Source organism: Pelobates fuscus, chromosome 3 (assembly GCF_036172605.1).
Source record: "Pelobates fuscus isolate aPelFus1 chromosome 3, aPelFus1.pri, whole genome shotgun sequence".
Lineage (NCBI taxonomy): Eukaryota > Metazoa > Chordata > Amphibia > Anura > Pelobatidae > Pelobates > Pelobates fuscus.
Genome location: NC_086319.1, coordinates 223,962,946 through 223,990,364, shown reverse-complemented (window position 1 = coordinate 223,990,364; position 27,419 = coordinate 223,962,946). Strand labels below are relative to the sequence as shown.

The window sequence follows — 27,419 nt, the reverse complement described above, 5'->3', positions numbered from 1 at the left end:
AGCTTAATGTTTATATTCTGGAAAAGCACAAGTTGGTCAGAACGGTGATTACTTGGGCTTCTGCGTAAGCCATGATGCAACTGTGTATATTCATGTTGGTGAAAGCCATGTTGCAACTGTGATTTACTTATGTCGGTGAAAGCCGTAATGCAACTGTATTCACCTAAGCTCTGTCAAGTGAAAAATAAAGAATTAAAAAAAAAAAAAGAACCTTTCCACTTTGCGATTCCTTGCTGTGGCCATCAGGTCTACTTGAGGAAGGCCCCACTTCTGGACATATGCGGTCGAACGCCCGAGGAGATAGTGCCCATTCCGTGGGGTCCAGAGTTACTCTGCTTAAGAAATCTGCAACTTGATTGTTCTTGCTCGGGAGGTACACTGCCTTGATTCCCTTCAAATTATTTTCTGCCCAGGACATCAAGGGAGTCAAAACCTTTATTAGAAGTTTGATCTTTGTATCCCCCTAGTGGTTGATGTAGGCCACCGCAGATGTATTGTCTATCCTTACTCTTATCCAGTTTTGCATCAGTGAAGGAAAATGGAGAAGGGCTTAGAAGACTCCAAATTGTTTGAAGATTAATGATACTGTTGGTTTTTCTACAGACCTTGGACATGATGAAGATTCAGATGCGCTTCCCAACCCGATTGACAAGCATCCGTGGTTAAGGTGACCCAAGGAATATTGTTCGGAGGGAATCCTTGATACAAATTCTGATCAATCAACCACCATGACAGGTCCTTTTTGATCTCGGATGACAGAACAATTGCTTGGTTCAGGTCTTTGTTTGCAAACTGGGATAAAAATCCTTCTTGAGGAATCCTCATTTGCCACTGGGCCCACCTTGTAAGGCCTATCATAGAGGACAAGCTTCCCAAAAGGCTCATGAATTTTCTTGCCGGAATAGAGCTGAGAGAAAGAAGGTGAAGAATGTTCGACTAGATACGATGCCCTCTGTCTGAGGATAGGGAGACTTGTGATTGTATCGTGTCGAATCTCGCACCTAAGTACACTATTATCTGAGATGGAGACAGCTGGCTCTTCTTGAAATGTATTATCCAACCAAAATTTTGAAGTAGTAGGAGAACTCTCTCGATGAAGAAGGAGCTGATCCCTGATATTTGAGAGGATCAGGATGTCTTTGAGATAATGGTATATTGATATGCCTTCCATCTGGATGTGAGCTATTATTGAAACAAGGATCTTCGAGAAAGTTCTGGGAACCATGCTCAAACCAAAGGGAAGAGCCCGAAATTGGAAATGCTGGTGACGAATTGCAAACCTCATGAACTTCTGGTGTGGCGGATCAATTGGAATATGAAAATATGCATCTTGAAGGTCTATGGAATTCAACCATTCCCCAGAGGAGACTGCTTTGATGATGGAACTTGACGATTCCATCTTGAATTTCCTCACACACAGTTCTGCGTTTAGTTCGTGAAGATCTAAAATCGTTCTCCATTCTCCCAATGCCTTTGGAGTAAGGAATAGTCTGGAGTAGACTCCCAATCCTCTTTATTTTACAGGGAACTGGATAAATTACTCCTTCTGCTGAAAGGGAAGTTACAAAATAATGAAAGGTTGCTGCTTTCTCTGGTTCTTAAGGTACCCTTGTAGACACGAATCGAGTGTGAGGGATAGTGGAGTAGCCGTACTTTATGATCTTCAGCAACCACTTATCTTGTATCATTTGAGCCCAGACCCCAAAGAAGTTTAGAAGCCCCCACTCCGAAGAGCTGGAATGGCATCCCATCAGAATTGTTTCAATTGTCTGGTACTTCCACCTCGTCCCTGGGAGCTTTTGGAGGAGGAATATGCCCCTTTCCAAGATTGGAATCTGGAGAACTCTCTACTAGGCCTGTATCATCTAAATTCCTTACCCCAAAAAGGAACTTCTGTCCTGTGGAAAAGATCTTTTAGGTTGTCTGTCTTGAGGAAGGAAAGCTTTACTCCCTTCCACTGCCCTTTTAATACATTTGTCCAGATATTTGCCAAAAAGCATATACCCTTGAAAGAGGAGGGCACATAGGCTATTTTTTGAAGATGTATCTGCCACCCAATTACGTAGCCAAAGAGCTTGTCTTCATGCTACTGACAGGACCATGCTTCTGGAGATGGTTCTTACCAAATCTATAGAAGCTTCGGTTGAAAATTCAATAGCCAATTTCACTTTAGTCAAGGATTTCAACAGTCTGGATCTAATCACTTCACTTGAAATGTCCTCTTCGAGATCGTCCAGCCATTATTTTAAGGCTCTGGTAATGGATTTCATGGCCACGGCTGGATGAAGCCCAGAGCCAGAGGCAATATAGGCTTTAGATAAATTAGAATCCATTCGTTTGTCCATAGGATCACGTAATGATCCGGCATTATCCACTGGAAGGGTGGTCTTTTTGGCTAAACGTACAATTGCTGCAACCACTTTGGGGGCAAGATTCCAAGAAACACGGCCATCTGATTTAAAAGGGTGAAGTTTAGAAAAACGACCCTGAATAGAAACAATTTTCTCAGATTTTTTTCATTCTTGTTTAATAAGGTCCTCAATGGCTTCATGCAACGGAAAAGTAGGATTGCGCTTTCTTAGCTCTGCAAAGTGCTTACTGGAAGCCAGTTCTCCCTCTCTCTTATCACTGAGGTCCAAGGTATCACGTACCGCCTTGATTAGAGCTTCAATCTTTCTATTGTCTACGAAGAAAGGTGAGGCACCAGACTTCATCTTGAGATGAAAATTTGCCATCTTCAAATACTGGGGGCATATAATCATCTGAACTGAAATCAGGATCTCCTTCAGGGTTAAAGATTTATGTATTTTCTTCACCTTCTCGGACTGCCGAAGACCCTCTGAAACTGCTTGACGGATGTATAGAGAACATCTGGATCTGGTTCTGCAGGACCTGCTGCTGATTTAAATAAAAGTGACTTACTCCAAACCTCAAGATTGCGACCTATTATTATTATTTTATTATTTATATAGCGCCATCAGATTCTGTAGCGCTGTACATTGGGTGGACTAACAGACATGTAATTGTAACCAGACAACTGGACATACAGGAACAGAGAGGTGGAGGGCCCTGCTCAATGAGCTTACATTCTAGAGGGAGTGGGGTCTAGTGACACAAAGGGTAAAAGTAGGGGTACAAAGTAGTTTGTTTGAAAAGTATGCATTAAGGGCTTGGTAGGTAATTTTGGACAGCTGCAGGAGAGGAATCATGGGGGGTGGGGGGATAAAAACCTGCTAACAGTTTAATTGATATGTTTCCTTGAAGAAGTGAGTTTTCAATGATTTTTTGAATGAGTGGAGATTGGGTGAAAGTCTTACAGAGAAGTGAAGGGTGTTCCATAGAAGATGTGCAGTCCTGGAGAAATCTTGGAGGCGAGCATTAGAGGTGGGAGTGATAAGGGAATGTTTTAGGCAAACCAATAAGTTTGAATGACTATCTGTTCCTGACAGTGGCGTACACATGACCCATGGGGCCCCGGTGCGAAAATTGATCCGTGGGCCCCCCCTAACCCCCTGCGCTTACTCTGGCGAGCCGGGGCCGCAACACATTGCGGCGGGTACCTGGTCGCAGGGGTTGCAGGGCAGCGAACCCTGCGACCGCGGTATGTACGCCAGTGCATGCTGATGCACACACACTTAAATGACCACTACAGACACCCAGATCACATCAGCTCAATGAAGTGGTCTGGGTGTCAGTTCCCTCTAGTTTTAACCCTGCAACTGAAAACATAGCAGTTTCAGAGAAACTGCTATGTTTCACTGAGGGTTAATCCAGCCTCTAGTGGCTGTCTCACTGACAGCCGCTAGAGGCGCTTCTGCGATTCTAAGACACGGAACGTCCATAGAAAAGCATTGAGTAATGCTTTCCTATGGGCGGTTTGAATGCGTGCGCGGCTCTTGCCTCGCATGCGCATTCGGAGCTGAGAGGCGGAGGGATCCCCTGCGCCAAGGGAGTCCGGCGCTGGAGAAAGGTAAGTGCTGAAGACACACACACACTCTCACAAACAGGCGCATACACACTAACAGACACACACATTTACTGACAGAGACACACTCAGTGACAGACATACATACACACTCACTTACAAAACATACACTCTCACTGACAAACACACATTCACTAACAGACATCAAACAGACTCACTAACACACACACACAAACACACTCAGTAACAGACACACACAGTAACACACTCACTGACACTCACTAGCAGACACACACTCAGACACACTCACTCACTGACACTAGCAGACACACACACTCTAACACACACACTAAAACTCACTCACACACAAACACACTCAGTAACAGACACACACAGTAACACACTCACTGACACTCACTAGCAGACACAAACACTAACACACACACTCACACTAACACACACTTACACTAACACACACTCACATGCGTTTTTGTTTTTTTTATTTAATCTCCCCAGCCTCCTTACCTTTTGGAGTGCTGAGGGGATTCCCTGGGGTCCAGTGGTGCTGCTGGGCTCCTGGGGGGGGCGGTCACCCGGCGGGCAGTCAGGCTGGCGTGCGCGCGAGGGAGCACTCTCCCCTGAGTGCTCCCTCTTCAGCTCCCTCGCGCGCCGCGTACTGATACCGGCGCCGGAAGATGACGTCATCTTCCGGCTCCGGTATCAGTGCGGTGCGCGAGGGAGCTGAAGAGGAAGCACTTAGGGGAGAGTGCTCCCTCGCGCGCCTGCAGGGCCAGCCTCGGGGGGCCCGGAGGTGGCCGGCTCTAGGGCCCCCCAGGAGAAGAGGCTGGCCCAATGGCTACATACCGGGTCGCAGGGGCGGCCGGGCCCCCTGGTGGGCCGGGCCCGGTCGCAGCCGCGACCCCTGCGACCCTGGTATGTACGCCACTGGTTCCTGACCAAATTAGAGATGTTTAAATTGCGTATATGCAGAAGTAAATTCACACTGACACACGGAGTTCAGGTTAAAAGCACTTCAGGAAATTTATTGGCATCTGTTAAAAAGCGGGCTCGCAGGCCCTTTTAAAGGCAAAATTACATCATTGTAAGAAATCAAGATAGAAGCAAGAAAACATTGTCAATTGGTTAAGGTGTAAAGTGGTTAATTGAATGCCCTGCCTGCTGGGTGTTACATCTTATGTCATAGTTGACGTCATGACGAGCTCCTACAGGTTTCAGCTCCACGTACGTTAGTCGTTTCAAGGTTAGTATCCTCAAGGCCTTTTTAGCAATTATACATTCTATTAAGACTATCTGCTACAGTGTTTCAGGATTCTAGCATTTCCTGCTGACACGCTATTTCTATGAACAAAGGCATTCTATTAAGATTTAAACCATGAGGCCTGAGAACTGAATATAAGAGTATAGTATTAAAGGGGCCCAGTAAGGGTTATAGTTTATAAGGGGCCTAATAATTCTACAACAGGAGTACGGACAGAGGATATATGTAGGTCTTTGGCAGAGCGTAGGGGCCTTGACGGGACATATTTGGGTATTAGGGAGGATAGGTAGGTTGGAGCAGCATAATGTAGGGACTTGTAAGCAAGCACCAGAATTTTAAATTGAGCCCTATATCTAACTGGAAGCCAATGAAGGGACTGACAGAGCGGGGAGGCATGGGAGGTGCGAGCGGACAGGAAAATGAGCCTCGCCGCCTCATTCATTATAGATTGCAGCGGTGCAATCTGGGAACACATAAGACCAGTGAGAAGGGTATTGCAGTAGTCAAGGCGAGAGAGAATAAGAGCATGGACCAGCACCTTAGCCACATCCATGGTTAAATAGGGGCGGACGGGCGCTATATTTTTGAGATGGAAGCAACAGGATTTGGCGATTGATTGGACATGAGGGGTGAAGGAGAGGTTGGAGTAAAAAAGAACACCCAGGCAGTGAGCCTTTGAGGTAGAGGTGATGGTAGCGCTGTTCACTTGGAGGGAAACAGACACGGGGAGTAGTAACACTTGAAGGAAGAAAGACCAGAAGTTCTGTTTTGGACAGGTTGAGTTTAACCCCTTAAGGACACATGACATGTGTGACACGTCATGATTCCCTTTTATTCCAGACGTTTGGTCCTTAAGGGGTTAAGGAAGTGAGCAGCCATCCAGTTGGAAATCGAAGAGAGGCAGTCAGAGACACGAGTCAAGATGGGCGGAGAGAGATCAGAGGAGAACAGGTAGATTTGCGTGTCATCCGTATAGAAATGATAACGGAAGCCAAAGGAGCTGATGAGTTTACCAAGGGAGACAGTATAGATAGAGATCAGTAGGGGACCAAGGACAGAACTTTGGGGGATGCCGACAGAGAGTGGTTGGGGGGGGGAGGGCAGAGAAAGAAACACTGAAAGAGCGCTGAGAGAGGTAGGAGGAGCACCAGGAGAGAGCAATTAAGGAGGGGAGGAGCAATACCCATCCGTAGTGCTGCCATGGATATATCCGGGGAAATACTATTTTCGTGGGGGATAGGAAACCTAAATGGTGTTTTCATACCTATAGTGTCAGGAATACACGCTTGTATTCCTGAAATTAGTTTTTCTTGAACCCTGCAGTGTAAACATTGCAGGGTTCAAATGGAAGAATCTCTGCACCCAGAACACTTCTTTGAGATTGCCACTTTCTATCCCATGCTTCACATAGAGAATTGTGACCAAGTGCTGTGTCACTTGGCAAACAAACCAGCTGATCTAGTGTTTATTGTAAGAACAAATTCACAATACAACCCCCACCATATTCACAGTACTCTAGCAACACGACCACGGAGTGTCAAGTGTTTTGAGAGTATATTCACACACACACATATCCGTCTTAGCAGCTCACATATGTCGAACTACAAAGAAAACAAAAATACTCTGCTCATAGTGACAAGGCATTCTGCTCGCCGGAAGTGACGTTTGACACAGACAGGGCAAAGATGGCGGCGTCCTTGTACACGCTCGGGGGTCTGCTCGGCAGGACCGTAACTCGCGGCTTAGCGGCCAGGTCCCAGGTAAAACATCACATGGAGACCTGGGAAGGCTATACCGGGTCAGCCATAGGCACGATAAGCCTGATCTTCCAGTATCATTGTGTGTTGGGTGGGAGACTGCCATATAGGCAGGGCTGGCATGGGTCAGTACCAGCCAGAGTGCTAGTTATAGTCAGTCCGCCGGCTATCGGCACATATGGAAAGCACCGCCGCCTGTCTGTGTATCAGCCAACTGAGCGGCTGGTACAGTAATTAGCACGAGTGTTATTGGCTTTTGGATAAACTTCATATTATGACATGTGCTTTCTATTCTATAATGGTGTTAAGGGCTCAGTGATGTGACAGTATAATTGTAATATATTAACTAAGCAAGTGTGTAATGGTTTACATCACAGCAATTAAGTAAATGTGACAAGTCAAAATTAGAGAAATTAAGCATTTTTACATCAATTTCGCGATGCCTGCCACACACACACACACACACACAAACACCAAATGTATTTCAAACAAGTTTCACTAAATCTGGTACATTTACATGTTATTGACAATTTCTAAATAGGACTTTTTCTTAAAGGGACACTCCAGGCACCCAGACCACTTCTGCCCATTAGACTGGTCTGGGTGCCAACTCCCATTACTCTTAACCATGCAACTGTAATAATTGCAGTTTTTTTATAAACTGCAATAATTACCTTGCAGGGTTAACTCCACCTCTAGTGGCTGTCTACTAGACAGCCGCTAGAGGGCACTTCCTGGTTTCTAGCACAGGAAACCTGTGCTAGAGCGTCGCTGGACGTCCTCACGCTGTGTGAGGACCTCCAGCGTCGCTCATTTCCCCATAGGAAAGCATTGAAATGCATTGTCAATGCTTTCCTATGGGGAGCGCTAATGCGCATGCGCGTTAGGTCTCCCCAGCCGGTGGGCAGGATCAGTCTCACCCACCGGCTGACGCAATCAGAGGGAGGAGCGGCGCGGAGGAAGAAGCAGCGACATGGGACATTTTGGCTCAGCAAATGTGGTTTGTTTTGTATTCAATTAACATCCCTCTATAGAATTGAGGGATGTCAATTGAATACCGACACTTGGTGACACTTTTCGTAATCGGTTTGGAACAGGCTGGATTGACTGTTTAACTACAGAGGGGAGTCCTTTGTAGTTTTTGCATTATCCATGCAATAGAGAAGCTGCTACTCTCTGGGCACTGGGGAGAGCTCTGTTTTGGGGCAGTGGGTGGGGGTGAAGTGTTGGCATTCAAAGGCCAACACTACACTCAAATACACCCCTGCACTCAAACGCCAACACTTCACCCAAATATACACTTGCATTCACACACATCCCCTACAAAAACACACCATGCAATGAGAAAATGGTAGATCCCCAGCTGGCAATTTTTATTTCAATCTTTTGGTCATCAGTGTTGTAGTATAGGGGGTTAAAAAAAAATGTTTTGCACCAGGGCCCTCTCTTCGTTAGTTGACTGACTGCACAAATTTAAAAATCATAGGATTAAATGTTTTCCTTTTTTTCTTTTAAATATAACTTTGCAATATCACCAATAAAGAGTGTCCTTTTTGACACTTTTTGGTGCCAGTTATGTTCTCAGCAACTCAGTCTGTTTGAAAATGTTGTATATCCTTGCTATAAGACTTTGGGGAGATTTATCAAAGTGTTCTTTTCTAAAAAGCAGTGTAAAGGGGAAGTGGCACCAATGCAATGCTCCTGGTGGTTATGCTTGTTTCCATGGTGATTGCAACACTTTTATTACACTTTGAAAACTTTCTTACATTGATTGTTTACCAGCACCGTACATCTAAATGCTTTTAACGTTTTTCTTCACTGACATATCTTCTAACACACACTTTCTGTGCAGCGGGGACTATTTGGATCAAACAGATGTAGATCCATACAAGTTGCAGCACAAGCAGTTTTAAACGTGCCAGAGACAAAAGTAACCACACTGGAAAACGGACTCCGTGTCACCTCAGAGGACTCAGGACTTTCAACATGTACAGTAAGAAAAAAGTTGTGCTTCTAATGTTATCAAGGCATACTCTAAGCATCAAAACAACTTTAGCTTAATGAAACAGATTTGGACTATATGTCGTACGCCTGCAGTCTCACTGCTCAATTCTGTTTAGATGTGTGTTTGTGAAGCCCTAGCTACACCACCCACATAGCCTCCGTGAAAAAAAGTTTCCTTTTTACAGCACAGTGAGTTTACTTCACAAGTTCTTATCTCATGGGGCTTAAGTCACACATTGAAGGCTGCTGTAGGTTCTAGAGTGATTTAATACAGCAGGAGCTTGTAAACTTAACACATTGTGCAAAAAGGGGAGATTAATTTTTTTGTAAGTGTGTGGGGAGGTGTGGTTAGGGATACATGAACTAAAATAAATTATTTAATTTTTATAGGCAAAATTAAAGCTCCACATGATGCCAGGAGAGCCATGCCTCCATCCCACTTTAAGATTCCAATCCATTCTGGCATGGTTTGACAAATTACCTGGGTCTCCCTAGGTGTACAAGGCTGCATTCCCTTTTGGTTTTCTCTAACAGGAAAAGCCAGGTGTCTCTTTAAATAAAGCATTGTCAATGCAAGGCCAATCTCATTGACTGAGAACACTCCGTTTACACACTCATCCAATGAGAGTTGCCCTGTTTTGCTCTATTGAGCAATCTGGATTTCCTGTTGGCGAAGGCAGGATGCTGAAGATGCAGCTGTGGATGCTTGTTGGGACTAAGGTAAATTATCAAACTGTACTGAAATGTGTTGACCTGACATATCACCATTAAATAGTGCTAGAGCACTCCTGCCACCATAAATATAGGTATTTCAGTGAATTTTAGGCCATTGTATAAGTGCATATATGTTTGTTGTTTTTTCTTAAATTTATTTTATTATTTGATAGGTTGGCTTGTGGATTGATGCAGGAAGCAGATATGAGAATCAACTTAATAATGGAACTGCACATTTTCTGGAGCACATGGCATTTAAGGTATGCAGCTAGCACATACATAGAAATGCCCAGCCTTGACAAGATAATGCCAAGGTAATATCAGATTGACGCCGGCTTGACTGTCAGCATTCATTTGGAGTCTTTACATCACCAGACTTGTGGGGCAAAAACAAAGTTCCCTCTGATCATGAAAAAAAGAACACTTATTTTGGATGCTGCTGTAATAAAAGTTTTAAAAATATTTGCCATACCTTGACTCATGACACTCTTGTTGGCAGTTCTAGAATGAGATGTAAATATAAACTGATTTTGTGAATCAATTGTAATTCGTGCTTTAGAATATAAAGTCTGAGAAGTTTAGGTTCAGCAACTTGTTAACCTTGAAGATTGTGGAGAGGGACATATTGAGGAAATATGGAACCAGTTTTATTTTTCTTCTTAAACTTTATATTGGTGAACTGTGATCTTACAAGATGCTCTATAAATAGGTTTGACTGACTTCATAGATGGTAGACATGCATGGTATTCATGTTGGGTACACTCACTGGATCAGCCAGATACTTGGAACTAATTAATAGACTTAAAAAAAAAAAAAAAAAAAAAAAAAAAATATCCATTAGTTTTCATACTTAAAAGATCACTTTAAGCACTGTTACAGATTTGCATTCATCTGCATAGAGTACCCTGAGCTTAATCTCGGCTCTGAGAGTGGTTCAGAAATGTAGAACTTGTAATAAGTTCTAAGCTTCTGCTAGGAGTTTCCATTATTTCTACACAGATCATCCTTGCAGCGCAGAACCCACTCACTGTCTGAGAGCATCAACTGGTCACTCTCAGCCAGTGGACTAAGCCTTACACCACCAACCTACTTCAATGAAGAGGCCACGCTGTTGATTTTTGCTGTGTTTAAAAGTTTAGCAACTTGTAGTCTGCTTTAAACGTTTTAGACAAACATAATTTGTGGAAGCAGTTATTTCTAAATTCTCAAAAAAAAAAAAAAAAAATTATGATTGCCCACACTGTTGTGTGGCTTTTTTTGTTTTTATTTTGTTATTTTACTAAATTCTTACACTCGTCAGTATGTGTACAAAACAAAACACAAAAAAATTCGCTCTTCATGAGAATTGTGGTACTGTTCCAACTCCTACACCAATTGACTTTCTTTCTGGAATTTCTAAATTAACATGCAGTATATTTATTAGTTAAAGTCACTGTGAAAATAGAAGATGAGCTGATTTAGAAAACATAAATCATTAACTGGTGATCTTTCTTGCATCAGCTTCAATATCAGTCATTTGCTTCAGATGCATTGCACTGTAACATTGACAAAGACCGCAAGGTCAAAACATTGTTACTTTGGGCTTCAATAAAATGACCATTTCTGGATCTTGAAGTGCCTGAACCATTTTTTTGTATTTCATGCTATTGCACTGTAACCTTGACTGCAGACCAGGTGGTAAGGAGCATCTTGCTGATGTTTTTAAAGACCTCCCCATTGGATCATTGTAATATTACACGGCTGTTCTTGCATGCAGGAAATATTAAATGCATAATGTTGTAATTGGTATTCTTAACATTTGACAATCTCTTTTGATAGGGAACAAGAAAGCGTTCCCAGCTGGACTTGGAACTTGAGATTGAGAATATGGGTGCCCATCTAAATGCATACACGTCAAGAGAGCAAACTGTATACTATGCAAAGGCTTTCTCCAAAGACCTGCCCAGAGGTATGACATGCCTTTCCAAATTTATAACAGAACTGTGACTTCCCAGGATTTTTACTATTCTGTTTACCTATTCCTTATATTTAGCAGCAGTGCTTTTTGAGGTCTGAAAAATAAAATTAAATGTTGAAATCCACACTTCTCTTCTGATATTGGGCTCCCCCCAACTTAGGTCCCTGTCTATCATCGCCCTAAATGTAATGGAAAAGGAGAAACTGAAATAGAATGTCTGTTCTTCTTCTACTCCTCTGCATTGTGTACCTTGGCTGTGCCTGGACTGAACTGGATTGCGATATTTCTTGCCAAAATGATTTGTTTTTATGTGTGTGTGTGTGTGTGTGTGTGTATGTGTATATATATATATATATGTGTGTGTATCAAAAGAACATATAACATACATGAATCAAGCTTGGCATGTATGTAGTCAATGTACAGAATCAGAACTAATATAATATATGAGGAATGCAGAGCTGTATAAACTGTCATTTTACTTGATAATAGATACCACTGGGCATGAAAATATACGTAGAAGATCAGGTAGCCTACATCTCTGTATAGAGGGAGCAGCATCTTGTTATTGATAAGCTCAGCCTATAACTATTAAAAAATGTACAGTGACCTGATGAGAGTGGTCGCAGGAGCCTTTCCTAACTGTAACACACCTACCTCGAGCCAAATATGCTTACAAAAGGGATTATTTTGGGACCCTGAGCGTCCCCTTTGTGAAAGGTACTGTCTACACTTAGTTCTGAGCCTCTTGCTGCTTGGATTTCCCAGTTTTTGCAAGTTAAAGTGCTTATTCTGGCAAGAACATCTAGAAAACATCTCTGGCCAGCTTGAGAGTCCCCCCCTGTCCCCCCCCCCCCCCCTAGGTTACTAAATCTTTAATATACATTAAGAGGTAACAACGTTCGCCTCTTAAAGGGTTACTTCAAGGGGGAAGAAAAATAAGTTTGTTTTTTTTTAGCCCTTATAGTTGCTTTATATTTATGCTCCCATTTCAAATGTGATATACAGCCAATAACTCCCCTTTAATCTATTGTAAAAACCAAGTATCCTGGCACCGCAGTCAACATTTCCATCATCTGATGTTATCATGTAGTCCAATGAATTGCTTCTCATAGGGAAGCATTTTTTAACATAGGGAGCATGCAAAGCAATCGTCACCATGCGCAAATTATTATCATTTATATAGCGCCAACATATTCCGCAGCACTTTACAATAAAAAAAGGGGGATATTTAGCAACAAGTAATTTACATACAGAATATAACAGAGACAAGCGGTGAAGAAGGCCCTGCTTACAATCTATGAGGAAGGGGTAAAGACACAGGAGAGCAATAACAGCAGGTCAGAGGGGAGGAAGGATGTCACCCATAATGATGGTATGCTTTCCTAAAGAGGTTTGTTTTCAATTACTTCTTACAGTACTGTAGGCTTTGGAAGACTTTGATAGCACAGAGTACTGAATTTTAGGTCTCCAGCCCCCCTGTCAGCTAAGTGAAAGGTGATTTTACACACCCTTCTTCCCACACAGCACAGTTCAGTCGTGGCTGGCTCTGCTCCCTTGGCTGAGATCAATCTTTTTTCTTGCTCGCTACTAATGCTTCACACACATGAAATTCAAGAACTGTTATTATTATTATTATTATTACTGGTATTTATATAGCGCCAGCATATTCCGTAGCACTTTACAATATCATAGGAGGGGGAGATTTAACAATAAATTAGACAATTACAAAAACTTACAGGAACAATAGGATTAAGAGGGCCATTCTCAGGCGAGCCTACAGTCTATAGGAGGTGGGGAGTAAAACACAACAGGACAGGACGTAGCAATCAAACAAGGTGGAGTGAAGCAGAGCTGGAGGAGAGAATAGAGTGCTGCCCTTTAGGAGAGCGCAAGAGACCGGTATGTGAGGTAGAGGTTACTCTGTGAAGCCATAAGCTTTCCTAAAGAGATGGGTTTTGAGGCACTTTTTAAATGATTGAAGACTAGGGGAGAGCTTGATGGTCATAGGCAGGCTATTTCATAGGAAAGGAGCCACCTGCAAGCGTAAGTTGGCCGTACGGGTGCGAGCAGTGGACAGGAGAAGGTCATGGGCAGAGCGGAGAGACCAAGAAGGAGCATACCTGAGGATCAGTGAAGAAATATAAGAGGGGCTAGAACTGGTCAGTGCTTTATAGGTGTGGATTAGTACCTTGAATTCACTCCTATAGGATACAGGAAGCCAATGTAAGGACTGGCAGAGGAGAGAGGTGTGAGAGGAAAATCAGTCTAGCTTAGCTGCAGCATTCATTACAGACTGTAGCGGGGCAATACGACTTGTGGGAAGACCTATTAGGAAAGAGTAACAGTAATCCATGCGAGAGATTACTAGAGCATGGACAAGCTCCTTAGTGGCATCTTGGGTAAGAAAGGGGCGGATGCAGGGTATGTTTTTAAGGTGGAATCTACACGATTTGGTAACATACTGGATGTGAGGCTCTAATGTGAGGCCAGAATTAAGTCTAACACCAAGACAGCGCGCTTGCAAGGATGGACTGTGGGTACCACTAACTTGAAGGGAGAGCGAAGGAGGAGGTTCAGTATTAGGAGGAGGAAAGACAAGTTTAGCTTTAGAGAGATTGAGTTTCAAAAAGCGGGAGGACATCCAGTCAGAGATGGAAGAAAGGCAAGCAGTGACACGTTGCAGGATGGCGAGGAGAGGTATATCTGAGTTTTATCAGCATACAGGTGGTATTTGAATCCAAATGAGGTAATAAGTTTGCCAAGAGAGGCAGTTTAAAGAGAAAATGGAAAGGGACCAAGTACAGAGCCTTGGGGGACTCCCAACAGAGACAAGACAAAGGGAGGAGGTATCATTAGAAAAGGAGACACTGAATGAGCGTTAGGAGAGAGAGGAGGAAAACCAAGAGAGGACAGTGTCACAGAGACCAAGTGATTGAAGAGTTTGGAGAAGGAGAACATGGTCAACAGTGTCAAAGGCAGCAGAGCGGTCAAGAACAATTTGTATGGAGTAGTGCTCTTTGGATTTAGCTGTGATTAGGTCGTTAGTAACGTTGATAAGAGCAGTTTCAGTAGAGTGGATGGGGCAGAAGCCAGACTAAAGAGGGTCAAGGAGAGAGTTGGAATTGAGAAAACAAGTCAGACGGGTAAAGACCAGTCTTTCCAGAAGCTTTGAGGAAAAGGGCAGCAGGGATATTGGAGAATAGTTAGAAGGGGGGGCGGGTCAAGAGATGTTTTGTTTGTTTGTTTTGTTTTTATGGGTACTACAGTTGCATGTTTAAGGGCAGCAACGCCAGAGGAGAGAGAGCAGTTGAAGATGTGTGTTAAGGAAGGCACAAGACAAGAGTAGAGAGATTTGATTAAGTTGAGACGGGACCGGATCATGCGGGCTAGTGGTGGGGTGAGAGGGAAGGAGAAGCACAGCCACCGAGAAAGTCTGAAGGGTAGGAAAGGCATGATCCAGGTGTCGTTGAGAAATAGATGGGCATGGTGGGGAGAATGCTTTCCTTAGCTGTTGAATCTTGTTACAATGGTATCTGTTCACGTGATACCACTGTAACAATAAAATCAATGTTATGCACTTCACATCTCAGTGGATTTAATGTTGTGGCTGATCAGTGTAAAGCACGTTTGGGGGGGATCCTTTTTGATTTTCATTTGAACCTTGCTACACCTCCCCAGCTGACAGACAGCTGCTCCTTTGCCTTCATGATAGTTTGCATGAAAACTCAAGAGACCGGTAATAGTCCAGAGCACCTCGCAAAGACTTCACAGTGAGTTGCAATACTTCTGTAATAAAAGCTGTATTAATCTGTGCTCGAGAAGAAGAGGAGGCAGCTGCATGCCAATATTTCATATATACCCAAATGTAGAAAATTTAGATAAAACATTTTCTTTGGGGGTGTATCTTCTAAATCTTTTTTTTTTTTTTTTATGGTGTGTTCCTTTAAGTGCATGATATCTGTATGATGACCAATGTATACATTATTTTCCAATGCAATATTTGCCTGGTTACCTACATAAAAGCATATATGTCTACTTCCATTGTTATTGGACTATGTATTCATAAATGTTACATTATACTTCCTGTGTCCAAAATGTTTCTCTGTTAAAAGAGAGAGTATAGTACTCGAAAAAGAGGCAGATAGGCTCAGCTGTAAAAACGTTATTTGCAGTAAAGAAGTAGGGTTTTAGGCAATTGGAAAATATTTTTGATAAATGTATATATATATATTTTTATTTACATGCATTAAAAACTCTGCATTAATACTCTATATTTTGTAATCTAATCTTTAATTCACATAACATTACCAGTGTTTTTGGTGGCCAATAACTGAGAAGGTGTTCAAAATCAAATTCCAAAGGCTTCATAGAGTAGCGTAAATAGGAAGGAGTTTTATTGTATGTAACACGATTAAGGCTTGATGTCGAAATGTTGTATAAAATGTTGTTCTCCTGATCCGGAGTAAAACTCCTTCCTTTTTTCACTACTCTGTGAACCCGTTGAAATTTGATTTTGAATACTTCTAAAGGATAACTGATCCCTTCCATGGTGCTCCAAGCCTGGTAGCAGGCTCTATTGGGTTAGCAGAGTGCAACACTACCTTTGGAATTGAATAACAGAGAATGTGTGTGGCTCCCTTAATTGGCAACTGGTCATCCAAACATTAGCAATGCGTATTCGACTAGATCCTAACATACTGAATTTGAATACAAATTAGGTTAGTCTTTGATAACTTTTCCCAATTTTAATTTCATACTTAGTAACTACAGTCCCATCTAAGACTAAAATCTTTTGAAGCTGAAACCTAAACATTGTGCTGACAATTTCTTATGACTGGATATATAGTTGCATAGTATTATAGAGTGAAAAAAAACCCTAATCTTATCACTTTCTGCCTATCACACATACTGCCTGACATCCTTATTGCTGCTTGAAAAGAATCCCTTGATAACTCACAGATCAGGTATACTGATTTATATGTGCTTCATCATGTTTACTCATTTAAGTTCTAATTAAAATCTCCCTTGTATAAGTTCCTGAGAGACAAACCTGACATCATATTCTTACATTTGATAAGTGGATTAATTAATTAATGATAAATGGAGTTAAAAGTGTAACAAAAGTACAAACCAATAGAATTTGCTTGGAAAATGTCTCTGCAGATACACCAGCTATGTTCACAAACTAATGTTTTCTGTTGGAGATGCCAGCAAGTTGTAGTTTCCATAGCTCATATATGGATGCGCCATGGAAACTACAACTCTTCTACCCATCTTGCTAGCTGTCCAGGCAATTTAAAGAACATCTCAAGAAACCTGTTTGTATGGTCTATAGTGTTGTCATGCCCTCTGAGATGCTTTCTTTCCTCGAGTAAATGCATAAATGTTCAACCTTTTTCCCTTTAAATCTAAAAGTTAAATCTTGTTTCCCTTATTAATTATGTTATCTTCCTCTGCACTTTCTCCCGTTATATAATATCCTCCTTAAAGGAACAACATATATTTAGGAATAAAAAAATTGATTCCTAACACTATAGTGTCCCACTGCAGTTAACTATAGCCCCCCTACAATTCGAGCCATGAATCAATGCTTTCCTATGGGGATTTGGAAGATGCTGGATGTCCTCAAGCAAAGCGTGAGGATGTCCAGTGTCGTTTAACAGAGTTAAACCCTGCGGAAAGACAGGAAGAACGTCTAGTGGCTCTCTGGTAGACAACCACTTCAGGCAGTCTTAAAGGACCACTCACGCGTGCATGCCCAGCCGCTGGTACACTGCTGAAGCTGGTCTAATGTCTGTTAGGGAGGGAGGGGAAGGCAGGCACACTCAAGCAGAGCGTGCCTGTCACTTCCATTAGCTCAGGGGAGCTATGGGAAGTAGGAAGGAATCCTCCCTGGTTGTTTGATTGACCGCCAGAGGGGAGTTCCCCAGTTAATTTACAAAAGTGCTGATTTCTCATAGAAATCAGCCCTTTTATAAACTGTGGTTAAATGAGGGTACTCCTCACCCATAAAGCACTTTAGCAAGCTGAAGTGCTTTTGGGGTGTGGAGTGGAACTTTAAGGGTTAAGGGGACAAGGGCACTGTTCGCAGACAACTTCAATGAGATAAACTGGTCTCAATGCCTATAGTGTCCATTTAAAAACCAGTGCTAAATATTACACTGCATTTTCTTGGTTGGATCTAATTGTTGATTAGTTTTGTGGCAACATTTTATTTCCACACTCCTTTTATAAATGACTGTACCCTATTGGCCTTTGCAGCTGCTGAATAGCAGAGTATTGCCTAAACTATTGTCTATTATTATATTTTCCCAAGTTCTTATTGTTTAAATATCCATGTTTGTCATATATATATATATATATATATATATATATATATATATATATATATATATATATATATATATAGTTAGTGCATTTCTGTGCACTTTGTTTCTCCATACTTTATCTATTTTTTTTTTTTAACTCTTGTACTCAAAATTCTTAACTAAGGCAGCCATTCTGTACAGACGCCATCTAAACCTGCTCTCCTGAACCCGGAGATAATCTTCCCAAAATCCCCCAAACAAAGCCCCATCGAGCCTCGACGGTTACCTGGCACTGACCAGCGATACATACCGCACCGATTGATGCCTTTTTTCCAGGCACCCAAGCAGCTCAGGCAGAGGCGCAAATCCGCGGCCTACCACGCATCGCCAATCCAAGGCCTAGAGGCCTACCTCGGCGGAAGCCTCCTAGAACATTACGCATCCAACCCGGACACGGGTACCACTCACACAAAGCCACAGCTAGCCCCAACACGCAAGGCAGAGATATAGGGGAGATGTGGCTTCGGCCTGCGCAACCAGAGTCAGCGCACACCACGCATCGACCCCCAGCCGGCCCGGCACCCGAACCCGACCAAGGTGAGCCAGCAACGACAACGGCCCTCCCGGCGGAACACCCGCTGACACCTGAATCCCAAGATGACTCAGCCCCCACTGCTAAAGGGGACCCAAAGGCCCTCCTGATCAACATCCAAAAATTGCTAGCGGCGGACGTCGCGATGGTCAAGGCTGACATACAAAGCGTAACAGAAAGGGTTGGAAATATGGAGGCAGACCTCACCAACGTCCAGGACACAGTGTCCACCCTCAAGGACTCGGTCCAACGACTCCAAGCAGAGCAACATGTACTAGCTGGGCAGATTGCCTCCCTGGAGGACAAACAACGTCGAACGCATATAAAAATCAGGGGTGTTCCAGCCGCGGTCACGACTGAGGAGCTACTGCACTACACACTGCGGCTGCTCACAACAATGCTATCGCAGACAACCGCAAAGAAAATAACTCTGGACGGGATTTACAGAGTGACGAGCTCCGCACACCTACCACCCAACACGCCCAGAGATGTTATCCTGCGCTTATTGACAGTGTCTGACCGCCATAAAAGGCAAAACACCGCTGACATTTGAGAGCGCTCAGCTCTCCTTTTTCCAGGACATTACTAGAGCCACATTGCTGAGGAGAAAGACCTTTGATTCCGTGACAACTGCGCTGCGCAAAGCAGGCATAGTCTACAGGTGGGGGAACACGGGCGCACTGCTTGTCCATCACAATGGGATTGCGCACCACCTTGCATCCCCACCCGGGACCCCCACCTTCCTGAGGGCACTTGGACTACAACCTTCCACGGCCGTAAGCCAACTGGAGAGCTGGGACCCAGAGGACAGCTCCAATCCAGGACAGTTACTATGTATCCCACAACCTTTACCCACCTGACCTTGCACAAGGACTGAGCCCAGAGACAATACGCACGGCGCGGTCACAACCGCCTAAGGGAAGATCCAGACCTCCTGTGATGAGGGTAGTTCCAGAGACCACCAACTCTATTGTTTTACCTTTTATTTCTTGGTTGTACTGCTGCAACTCACTCATCACACATTGCATCGCACACATGTCTCTGCTCCTCTCCCTCTCTCTTTTTCTCTCTTTTTTTTTTCTCTTCTCTCCTTCACCACAATGCAACCACAGCCTTGGCGCCCCCGCTCTCACAAGAGCGGCAGACAGCCCCCCACGCACGATAGAACATTGGCGCCCACTCTGGTTTAACACCACTCCGCCCACCCCCAGGGATAGGGGGATAGAGATGCCACACAGGGTATGACGCATACCGGAGCGCCCAACACATGTCAGCCCAATTAGCATGGAACTACTAAGAGCTCCACAGGCGAGTACACATAGGCATCCAAACCCACAGACCTGAACCTACCTGCAACACATATACACCTGCTCCCACACACACCGACACACAAGAGCCTGAACTAGGGAGCATCTTCACACTCTCACACTTGTAGTACACCAGGGGAATAACATACATGTCACCATGCCTGTCACAACCTTGTCGACCCCGGGTATGTCACCCAACTTGCTTGCTATATAAAAATGTGCTTACAACCTTGTCATCATTAACACTATTTCATTGTTCCGCTCAAAATGTCATACCATTGTTTCCGTGAGATTCTGTTAACATGCTAAACCAAGCACGCATAAATAAAGAATTAAAAAAAATATGAAACAACACTAATAAAGCAAACATAATGTCAAGTCAACAATGTGCATTAATACTAGATCTGTAAATATAACGATGTATGATAGAACAAGAAACTGGACAGTGTAATTTAAGCGCTGTATGAACATAAAGGTGATAGATTTAATCTCATGACAACAAGCTATATAAATAGCAGTAAGTTGCATGAATGTTTGATGGAGTGTTGATATTGGCTGTGATTCAGGATCTGCTAATCTGTAAATTGCTTTGCCAAGTTATTCCATCAAACCGTTTCTATACTAGGAAAATCTAAATGTATTCAATTATGATTCATTCAACGATAAATGAGCTCCACTGAGATGCAAACACATTGTTTTTTATGTATACATTTTGTTTTAATTCCAACATTGGAATTAAATGTTTACATTTATTTATTTATTTATTTGTTTTAATTTTTTTTTACAAAATTCTATTTTGCAGCTGTTGAAATCCTTGCAGACATTATTCAGAACAGCACTTTAGGAGAGGCAGAAATTGAACGAGAACGAGGAGTCATCCTGCGGGAGATGCAGGAAGTGGAAACCAATCTCCAGGAAGTGGTCTTTGATTACCTGCATGCAACTGCTTATCACAACACTGCTCTTGGAAGAACGATATTGGGTCCCACCGAAAACATCAAGTAGGTTGACTAAAAGTTTATAGCACAGTTTTTTTTTTAATTTCATCCTTTGACTATGACCTGTGATTATTAGATTTTTATTTTTTATTTTTTTATAAATGTTCCCTGCAGATCCATAAACCGTAATGACTTGGTTGAATACATCACAACGCATTACAAAGGGCCCCGCATAGTCTTGGCAGCGGCAGGTGGTGAGTTTGATTGCTGTGGTCCGCATGGCATTGTCAACCCTTCAGAAAAAGTAACTGTGCGTGAAATGTCAAAAAAAAAAGTGCATTGCATATATCTTTTGTTTAGATCATTAAATATAATTAAATAAAATTCTCCATCGTAATAAGGAGTTAATTTGTTCAAGACATTATGATTTGGGCATTAGCTACTGATTATTATACTTTAATTTGCGAGATTGTAACTCGTTTTATTCATTTTATCAAACAACCAAAACGTAAACCATGAATTGGTTCCCACTGATGACTGTTAAACAATACAATATGCCTAGTTAGCTGTCTCAGGACCAACTTGCAATAACAGGCTCTTAAGGATGGGCTAAACTGGTCGACACTTGCATTATTGCTATCCAAATTTAGACAGGTTTGTACTGACAGTATGGAATTGAAAATGTAATCTTTATTATGGCACCATGGTATGCCGGACTGCAACAAAGACTCATTGCATCAAAACCACTATAATAAGTGGTTATTCTGTTTAGAGTGTCCCTTTTAACCCCTTAAGGACCAAACTTCTGGACTAAAAGGGAATCATGACATGTCACACATGTCATTTGTCCTTAAGGGGTTAAAGAACAATTAATATATGTGGTCGGTAGTTTACAGTAGTCCGTACAGTCTGTCCTTTCCATGAAGCACAAACTTTTTCCACTGAATAAATGAACACCCTGTATAGGAATTGTGTGTGCTTTAATTTCTGAATTGTTCGTAAAAAAAATTGTTGTGTGTTTTTAGGCGTGTCACACACTGAACTGCTTCATTTGGCAAAGTACCACTTTGGTAACTTGCCTTCTACATACGAGGGAGAGATCCTCCCCCCATGCTCTTTCACAGGTAGCGAGGTAAGAACAGCATGCATGTTTTCTTTCTTTTTTTTTTTTTTTTTAAGAGGAGGAGGATCAGGAGAAGAGAGAAAAAATTGTCGCTATGAATGTGATTTGCAGCATGTGATATTCCTGCTTAATTTCTGACATAATCATGTTTGTATGTCTTATTCTGTGAATTAAAAATACGCTCCCTCCCGGTGGGCATGTCGGCGGCGGACACGGAGGCGGTGGGGCATGCCCACAATCTACCCATAGCCCAAGGCCACATCAAATACTTGGGAATCCATCTACCAGACGACCCAAACAAGCTCCACCGCCTGAACTATACCCCCTCATAAAAACACTCATCACAGACATGGAAAAATAGATAGATAAGCCACTCTCATGGATAGGGCGTATCCACGCAGTAAAAATGAAAATATTGCCCCGTATACTGTTCCTCTTCCAAGCCCTACCCATTAAAATAACTAAAACTGACCTAGCACCACTACAACAAGCCATAGGAAACTTTGTGTGGCAGAATAAGAGGCACAGAATATCGAGGAACATCCTCTTCCGACATAAACAAATGGGGGGGCTGGGACCACATTTATACTACTACTACACGGCAGCCCAACTCGCACAGGTAGCGATGTGGCACACACCAATAGACGTGAGGGTAGACCTAGAGTCAATACTAACAGGAACAGACTTACCCCAATACTACATCTGGGTACCAAAGACACATAGACCCATCTTACATACACCGTGCCCTGCGATCCTCAATTCCATACGAATCTGGGACGCCACAGCCAGTAGATTTAATTTAATCTCCAACCCATCCCCGCTGATACCCCTGCTGAGAGGGAACAGAGTGGAGGGAGATATGGGAGGCCAACACCTCCGTGTCCATATGTGTGTCTCTCCAGGAACAGGCGGTTAAAACCTCAGGTGGTACACCACGCCAGTAAAACTGCGCCAAATGGGGAAGACCCCGACAGACGACTGTTGGAGGGGATGCGGCCATAAAGGCACATACCTCCACATGTGGTGGGAATGCCTAAAGGTACAAAGCTTCTGGAAAGACACCAAATCTCTGATATCGCAATTGCTCCCTGACGCACCTGCTTTAAACCCATGGACATACCTTCTAAACAGGCCCCTAGATAACTGGACAAAACGTGAGCAAAAGTTTCTACACAAGGTAACACTGGCGGGGAGGAGAGCATTAGCTCTCACGTGGCTAAAGGCAGACACCCCCCCGCAGAGTGCAGTCATAGCGAACATAAAAGACGTGTACCTCATGGACAGCCTTACGGCCAAAGTCCGTGGAACCACTTCAAGATTCGAAAAAATGTGGGAACCATGGACCTCCAGCGACCTGGCCTAGACGCGAGCGCAACTTGAGTAGACCCAGCGCAGCATCCCACCCCCCCTCACCCCAACAGACCCCTGACGAGACCGCTAGAGACAAAGACAGAACCGCACGGATCGACGGATACCATCGCCTCTTGTCCTGATGAACATACTCCATTACCTATACTCCTAATCTACTCTATTCTATATCTTCACTTATACCTCTCTTTGAATCTAGGGACTGGGACCAGTCCCACAGTTAGAATCTTTATTGTATATATGTTAAAACAAAAACAAAACAAGGAAAGCGTATTGACGATTTGAAACGCCGACTTATAGAAAAGGCGACTATGAAAAATGTCTCATGTATTAGGACCAATTGTACATAACTTCGGCAATGTTTATCATATGCTATATATCTACAATGTCAAATGCTTTTCTCAAAATAAAGTATTAAAAAAAAAGATTTATAGAACCCCTTAAATGTAGTGCAATGTATGGTTTATGCTGGTCTGTTTCCTTCTAGATCCGAGTTCGGGATGATAAAATGCCATTGGCACACATTGCCATTTCTGTGGAAGCAGTTGGCTGGTCTCATCCAGACACTTTACCTCTTATGGTGGCCAATACACTCATTGGAAACTGGGATCGGTCCTTCGGTGGCGGCGTGGTATGGGAATATTCATGTGTCAGCAGAGTTTTTAGATAACTAGGTTTACCTTGTGCTTTTATATCTAAAATTTATATCTCGTAACTAAAATAATACATATAGTTTCGCCGTTTTTTGCATTAGTTACTTTTTTTTTTCCATTGTTGACTTATTTATTTTAAGCAACTTTTGTGGCTCAAACCTACTAAATTCTAATCTTTAATTTTGGATAATTATGTAGTTGTAGAATCTTTTGCCATTAAAAAATAAAATAACAATAGTAAAACATTTTAACATTAACAAAGTAGTTTACTGTGCTAAACAAGCAAAATGGAAACCATAGTCAAAACGTTAAAATAATGGTTTTATATATAATACTCTCTACCCACTACCTTCCCCTAAGTAAAGCATAGCCTGAACTTTAGAAAAATATTGTATTTAGATCAATATAACTTATTTTCTTCTTTTAATTGTTATAATTGTATTTTTTTTTTCTATCAATGCCATCCATTAGTGATACTTTGGTATTTGGTTTTAAAGAAAATAACCTATATTGATAACTTGGGTAAAGTCATGCGCATGTATAGATTTCTTATGGATATTGTTCTTTATTATCCAGAATTTATCCAGCAAGTTGGCCCAGGTCAGCTGCCATGGCAACTTGTGTCACAGCTTCCAGTCATTCAACACCTGTTATACAGACACTGGGCTTTGGGGATTGTACATGGTGTGTGAGCCCAACACTGTGGCAGATATGATGCATTTTGTTCAGAGAGAATGGTAAGCTATATTTGCTATGGCCTGATTCAGCAGCGGTTTTATACAGTATGCTTATGTAGGCTCATGCTAAATAACCTTGACTTAAGAGTATTTGTAAATTTGGGAGAATCCTTTGTTTTCTTGTATACATACACTAATTTAACTGGTGTATAAGATGGCAAAACCACAAAAGACATTTTACATTGCATAATTTTCTAAAATACGAATATCAAAGAACTGCTATATTTTATTTATTTCTATATTCTCACCTCCTATAGTATTAATATAATATTCCTGCATATGTTTAGTAAAGAGACTAAGTGATTTGGGAAATGAGCTTACCCCCCCCCAAAAAACCTTCCTATGGATGTTTTTCTGAGAGCTACTCATACAGATATAAAGACTAGATATGTAAAAAGAAGAAAACAACATTATAGTGTGATGTCCTTTTTAAAGCTCCTGCAAAATTGTAAAGAAATACTTACACATTGTATTCTTGAGGGCCTTAAAGGGACACTTTAGATCCATAAAGCAGTGTGTCAAATTACAGGTTTTAATAGAAGTTGTCAATTTTATAAATTAACCTGTCTACACCCCCTGGCTGTCAATCACCCGATCCAATTACTTCCTGGTTGTACCATGGTTGTGTGGCTCTGCCCCTTCCCACCTCCTTGGCGGAGGTCAACCAAGGAGGCGGGTCAGGGGCAGAGCCAGCCCTGGATGCAAGGTGGGTGATTTTCTAGCTATTTAAAGGCAGGGGGAGGGGGAAACGTTAGCATGTTAACACCATAGGGTCAGGAATATGTTTGTGTTCCTGACCCTATAGTGTTCCTTTCAATGCATGCATGTTTTAATTGAGGGTTTATCCACTAAATAGTAAGTTTGAACAGTAGTGTGTTCCTGTAAATGAAATTAAACCATGCAAGATCACTTGTGTGAACTTTCTTCAGAGTCCCTTATTTAGTTTCCTAGAACCTGACTTTATTGCTTAGCATCTCTTTACTTTCTTAGATATTGAGTTTTTCGCATGCAGAGGGGGTGGCCAATGACTGTATAGTAAAATCTGCATCTTTAAATGTTTTGACTTGTCAGGATAAGACTGTGTACAAGTGTTACTGAGAATGAAGTTGCACGAGCCAAGAATCTGCTCAAGACAAACATGTTGCTCCAGCTGGATGGTAAGCTTTATAAGTAATTTAATAACACACTATTATACATATTTAACCTTTGCTAAATAATGCTTTAAAATGTTACAGGATCCACCCCAATTTGTGAGGATATTGGGAGGCAGATGTTGTGTTATAATCGTAGAATTCCCCTGCCTGAACTGGAAGCAAGAATCGATGTGAGTTATCCTTGCCTCATGTATATTCATTTTATATTTAATATCCAGTTGTGCATTTTAGAGTTGCCCACACGACAAACTTTATTCCGATCTATAATTTTTGCTTCCAATGCGTGCTGTACCATCTGTTTTGAAATATTAATATACTGCAAGAGAACAATTCTAAAAATATCTTGCTTGTCAAAAGCATTACTTCAAATGGGCAGTCAGGATTTTATACATTCCTGCATTTTTCTAATGAACAAATATATTCAATTACATATGTCATCGTACTGTGTCCAATGCTCTTAATGTAGAACTATTACTAGTGGGGTTTTTGCTTTTTTTTTATTATTGTAATATCCATTCATACATACCTAAGGCTCTCCCTCCTCAGTGCTGTTTTGCACAACCAGAAAAGCCACATCTTTTATGTAGACATGCACAGGACAAAAATAAGTGTCTATTGGAAAAATAGAACACGGTAGGAAAGCACAAGCTTGTTTGAATTAGAAGTGTAAATGAATTGACGTCTTACATGTATATGTCCTGTTTGTCAAAATTCCAATGCAGTCTGAGTTACAAAAATACCTTGAAAAATGCTGGGTTCATATTTTTAGGTTAGAATCCCAAAATTGCTTACGTGATATGTTTATTTCCTTAGCTCATTGATGCCCAGACAATAAGAGATGTCTGTACCAAGTACATTTATGATAAGTGCCCCGCGATTGCAGCTGTTGGTAAGTTTTATGACCTTGCACATATGTATTGATTGATATGGGCTGGTGAAATAAGTGCTGGTACTACCTTAAATGTTCTAGATTTAAAATTATGGTTTCTGCTTTTACAAAAAGCCTGACCTTTGGTCTTTCAGGTATTTTTTTGTGGCCACTCTTATTCTAACTATACTTATTGTGTGGCACACCGTGCTGTAATGTATTTAATAGATATGCTACAGGAAGGAGATATTAGATATGCTACAGGGAAGCCTTTACAAAAAGTCATGACAAACATAAAAACCTCATCTCCCAGGCACACATTCTAATTCTCAGAAATCGAGTAACAAACATCACTGAGAGTTTCATTGTTCTAATGTTTCAATGAATCTCTTCATTATTTGAAAGCACACATCCATATATTTTTCACTGCTGCATCAGTGAGAAATGTATCCTGTATTTTCTTTTAAGTAAGCTAGCTGCAGGTTCATAGCAATTCCGGTGTATGTCTTTAGCAATGTACCTTGCTATACTACAATCTTTTGTAAGGTTGCCTTTCTATTTTGTTCCAGGTCCTATTGGACAGCTCCCTGATTATGACAGAATCCGAAGTGGGATGTACTGGCTGAGGCAATAAAGGACCTGGGTCCATCATCAGCTGATAATAGCGAATCTTCTGTACATATGCCAAACAATTGTTAATATAATCTATCCAGTCAAATACTGATTCACTTTTCT

The 27,419-nt window shown here is 42.0% G+C and overlaps 1 protein-coding gene across 1 annotated transcript; it reads left to right on the top strand.

Moving 5' to 3' along the window:
• Positions 1-6,865: 6,865 nt before the first annotated feature.
• PMPCB (peptidase, mitochondrial processing subunit beta) lies at positions 6,866-27,343 on the top strand. The gene is made up of 13 exons (XM_063448144.1): positions 6,866-6,964; positions 8,814-8,954; positions 9,853-9,939; positions 11,498-11,627; positions 20,646-20,844; positions 20,956-21,035; positions 21,807-21,913; positions 23,760-23,903; positions 24,502-24,662; positions 25,734-25,819; positions 25,898-25,986; positions 26,630-26,705; positions 27,254-27,343. Exons 1-13 carry the CDS (start codon positions 6,890-6,892, stop codon positions 27,316-27,318), a joined length of 1,440 nt encoding a protein of 479 aa, XP_063304214.1. The 5' UTR covers positions 6,866-6,889; the 3' UTR covers positions 27,319-27,343.
• Positions 27,344-27,419: the final 76 nt, after the last annotated feature.

Bases quoted from the DNA above. Each gene is read 5' to 3' on its own strand.
- PMPCB (XM_063448144.1), top strand. From the start codon at position 6,890: ATGGCGGCGTCCTTGTACACGCTCGGGGGTCTGCTCGGCAGGACCGTA. The intron at 21,914-23,759 runs GTAAGAACAGCA...GTTTCCTTCTAG, and splicing joins GCTCTTTCACAGGTAGCGAG to ATCCGAGTTCGGGATGATAA. The intron at 26,706-27,253 runs GTAAGTTTTATG...ATTTTGTTCCAG, and splicing joins CCCCGCGATTGCAGCTGTTG to GTCCTATTGGACAGCTCCCT.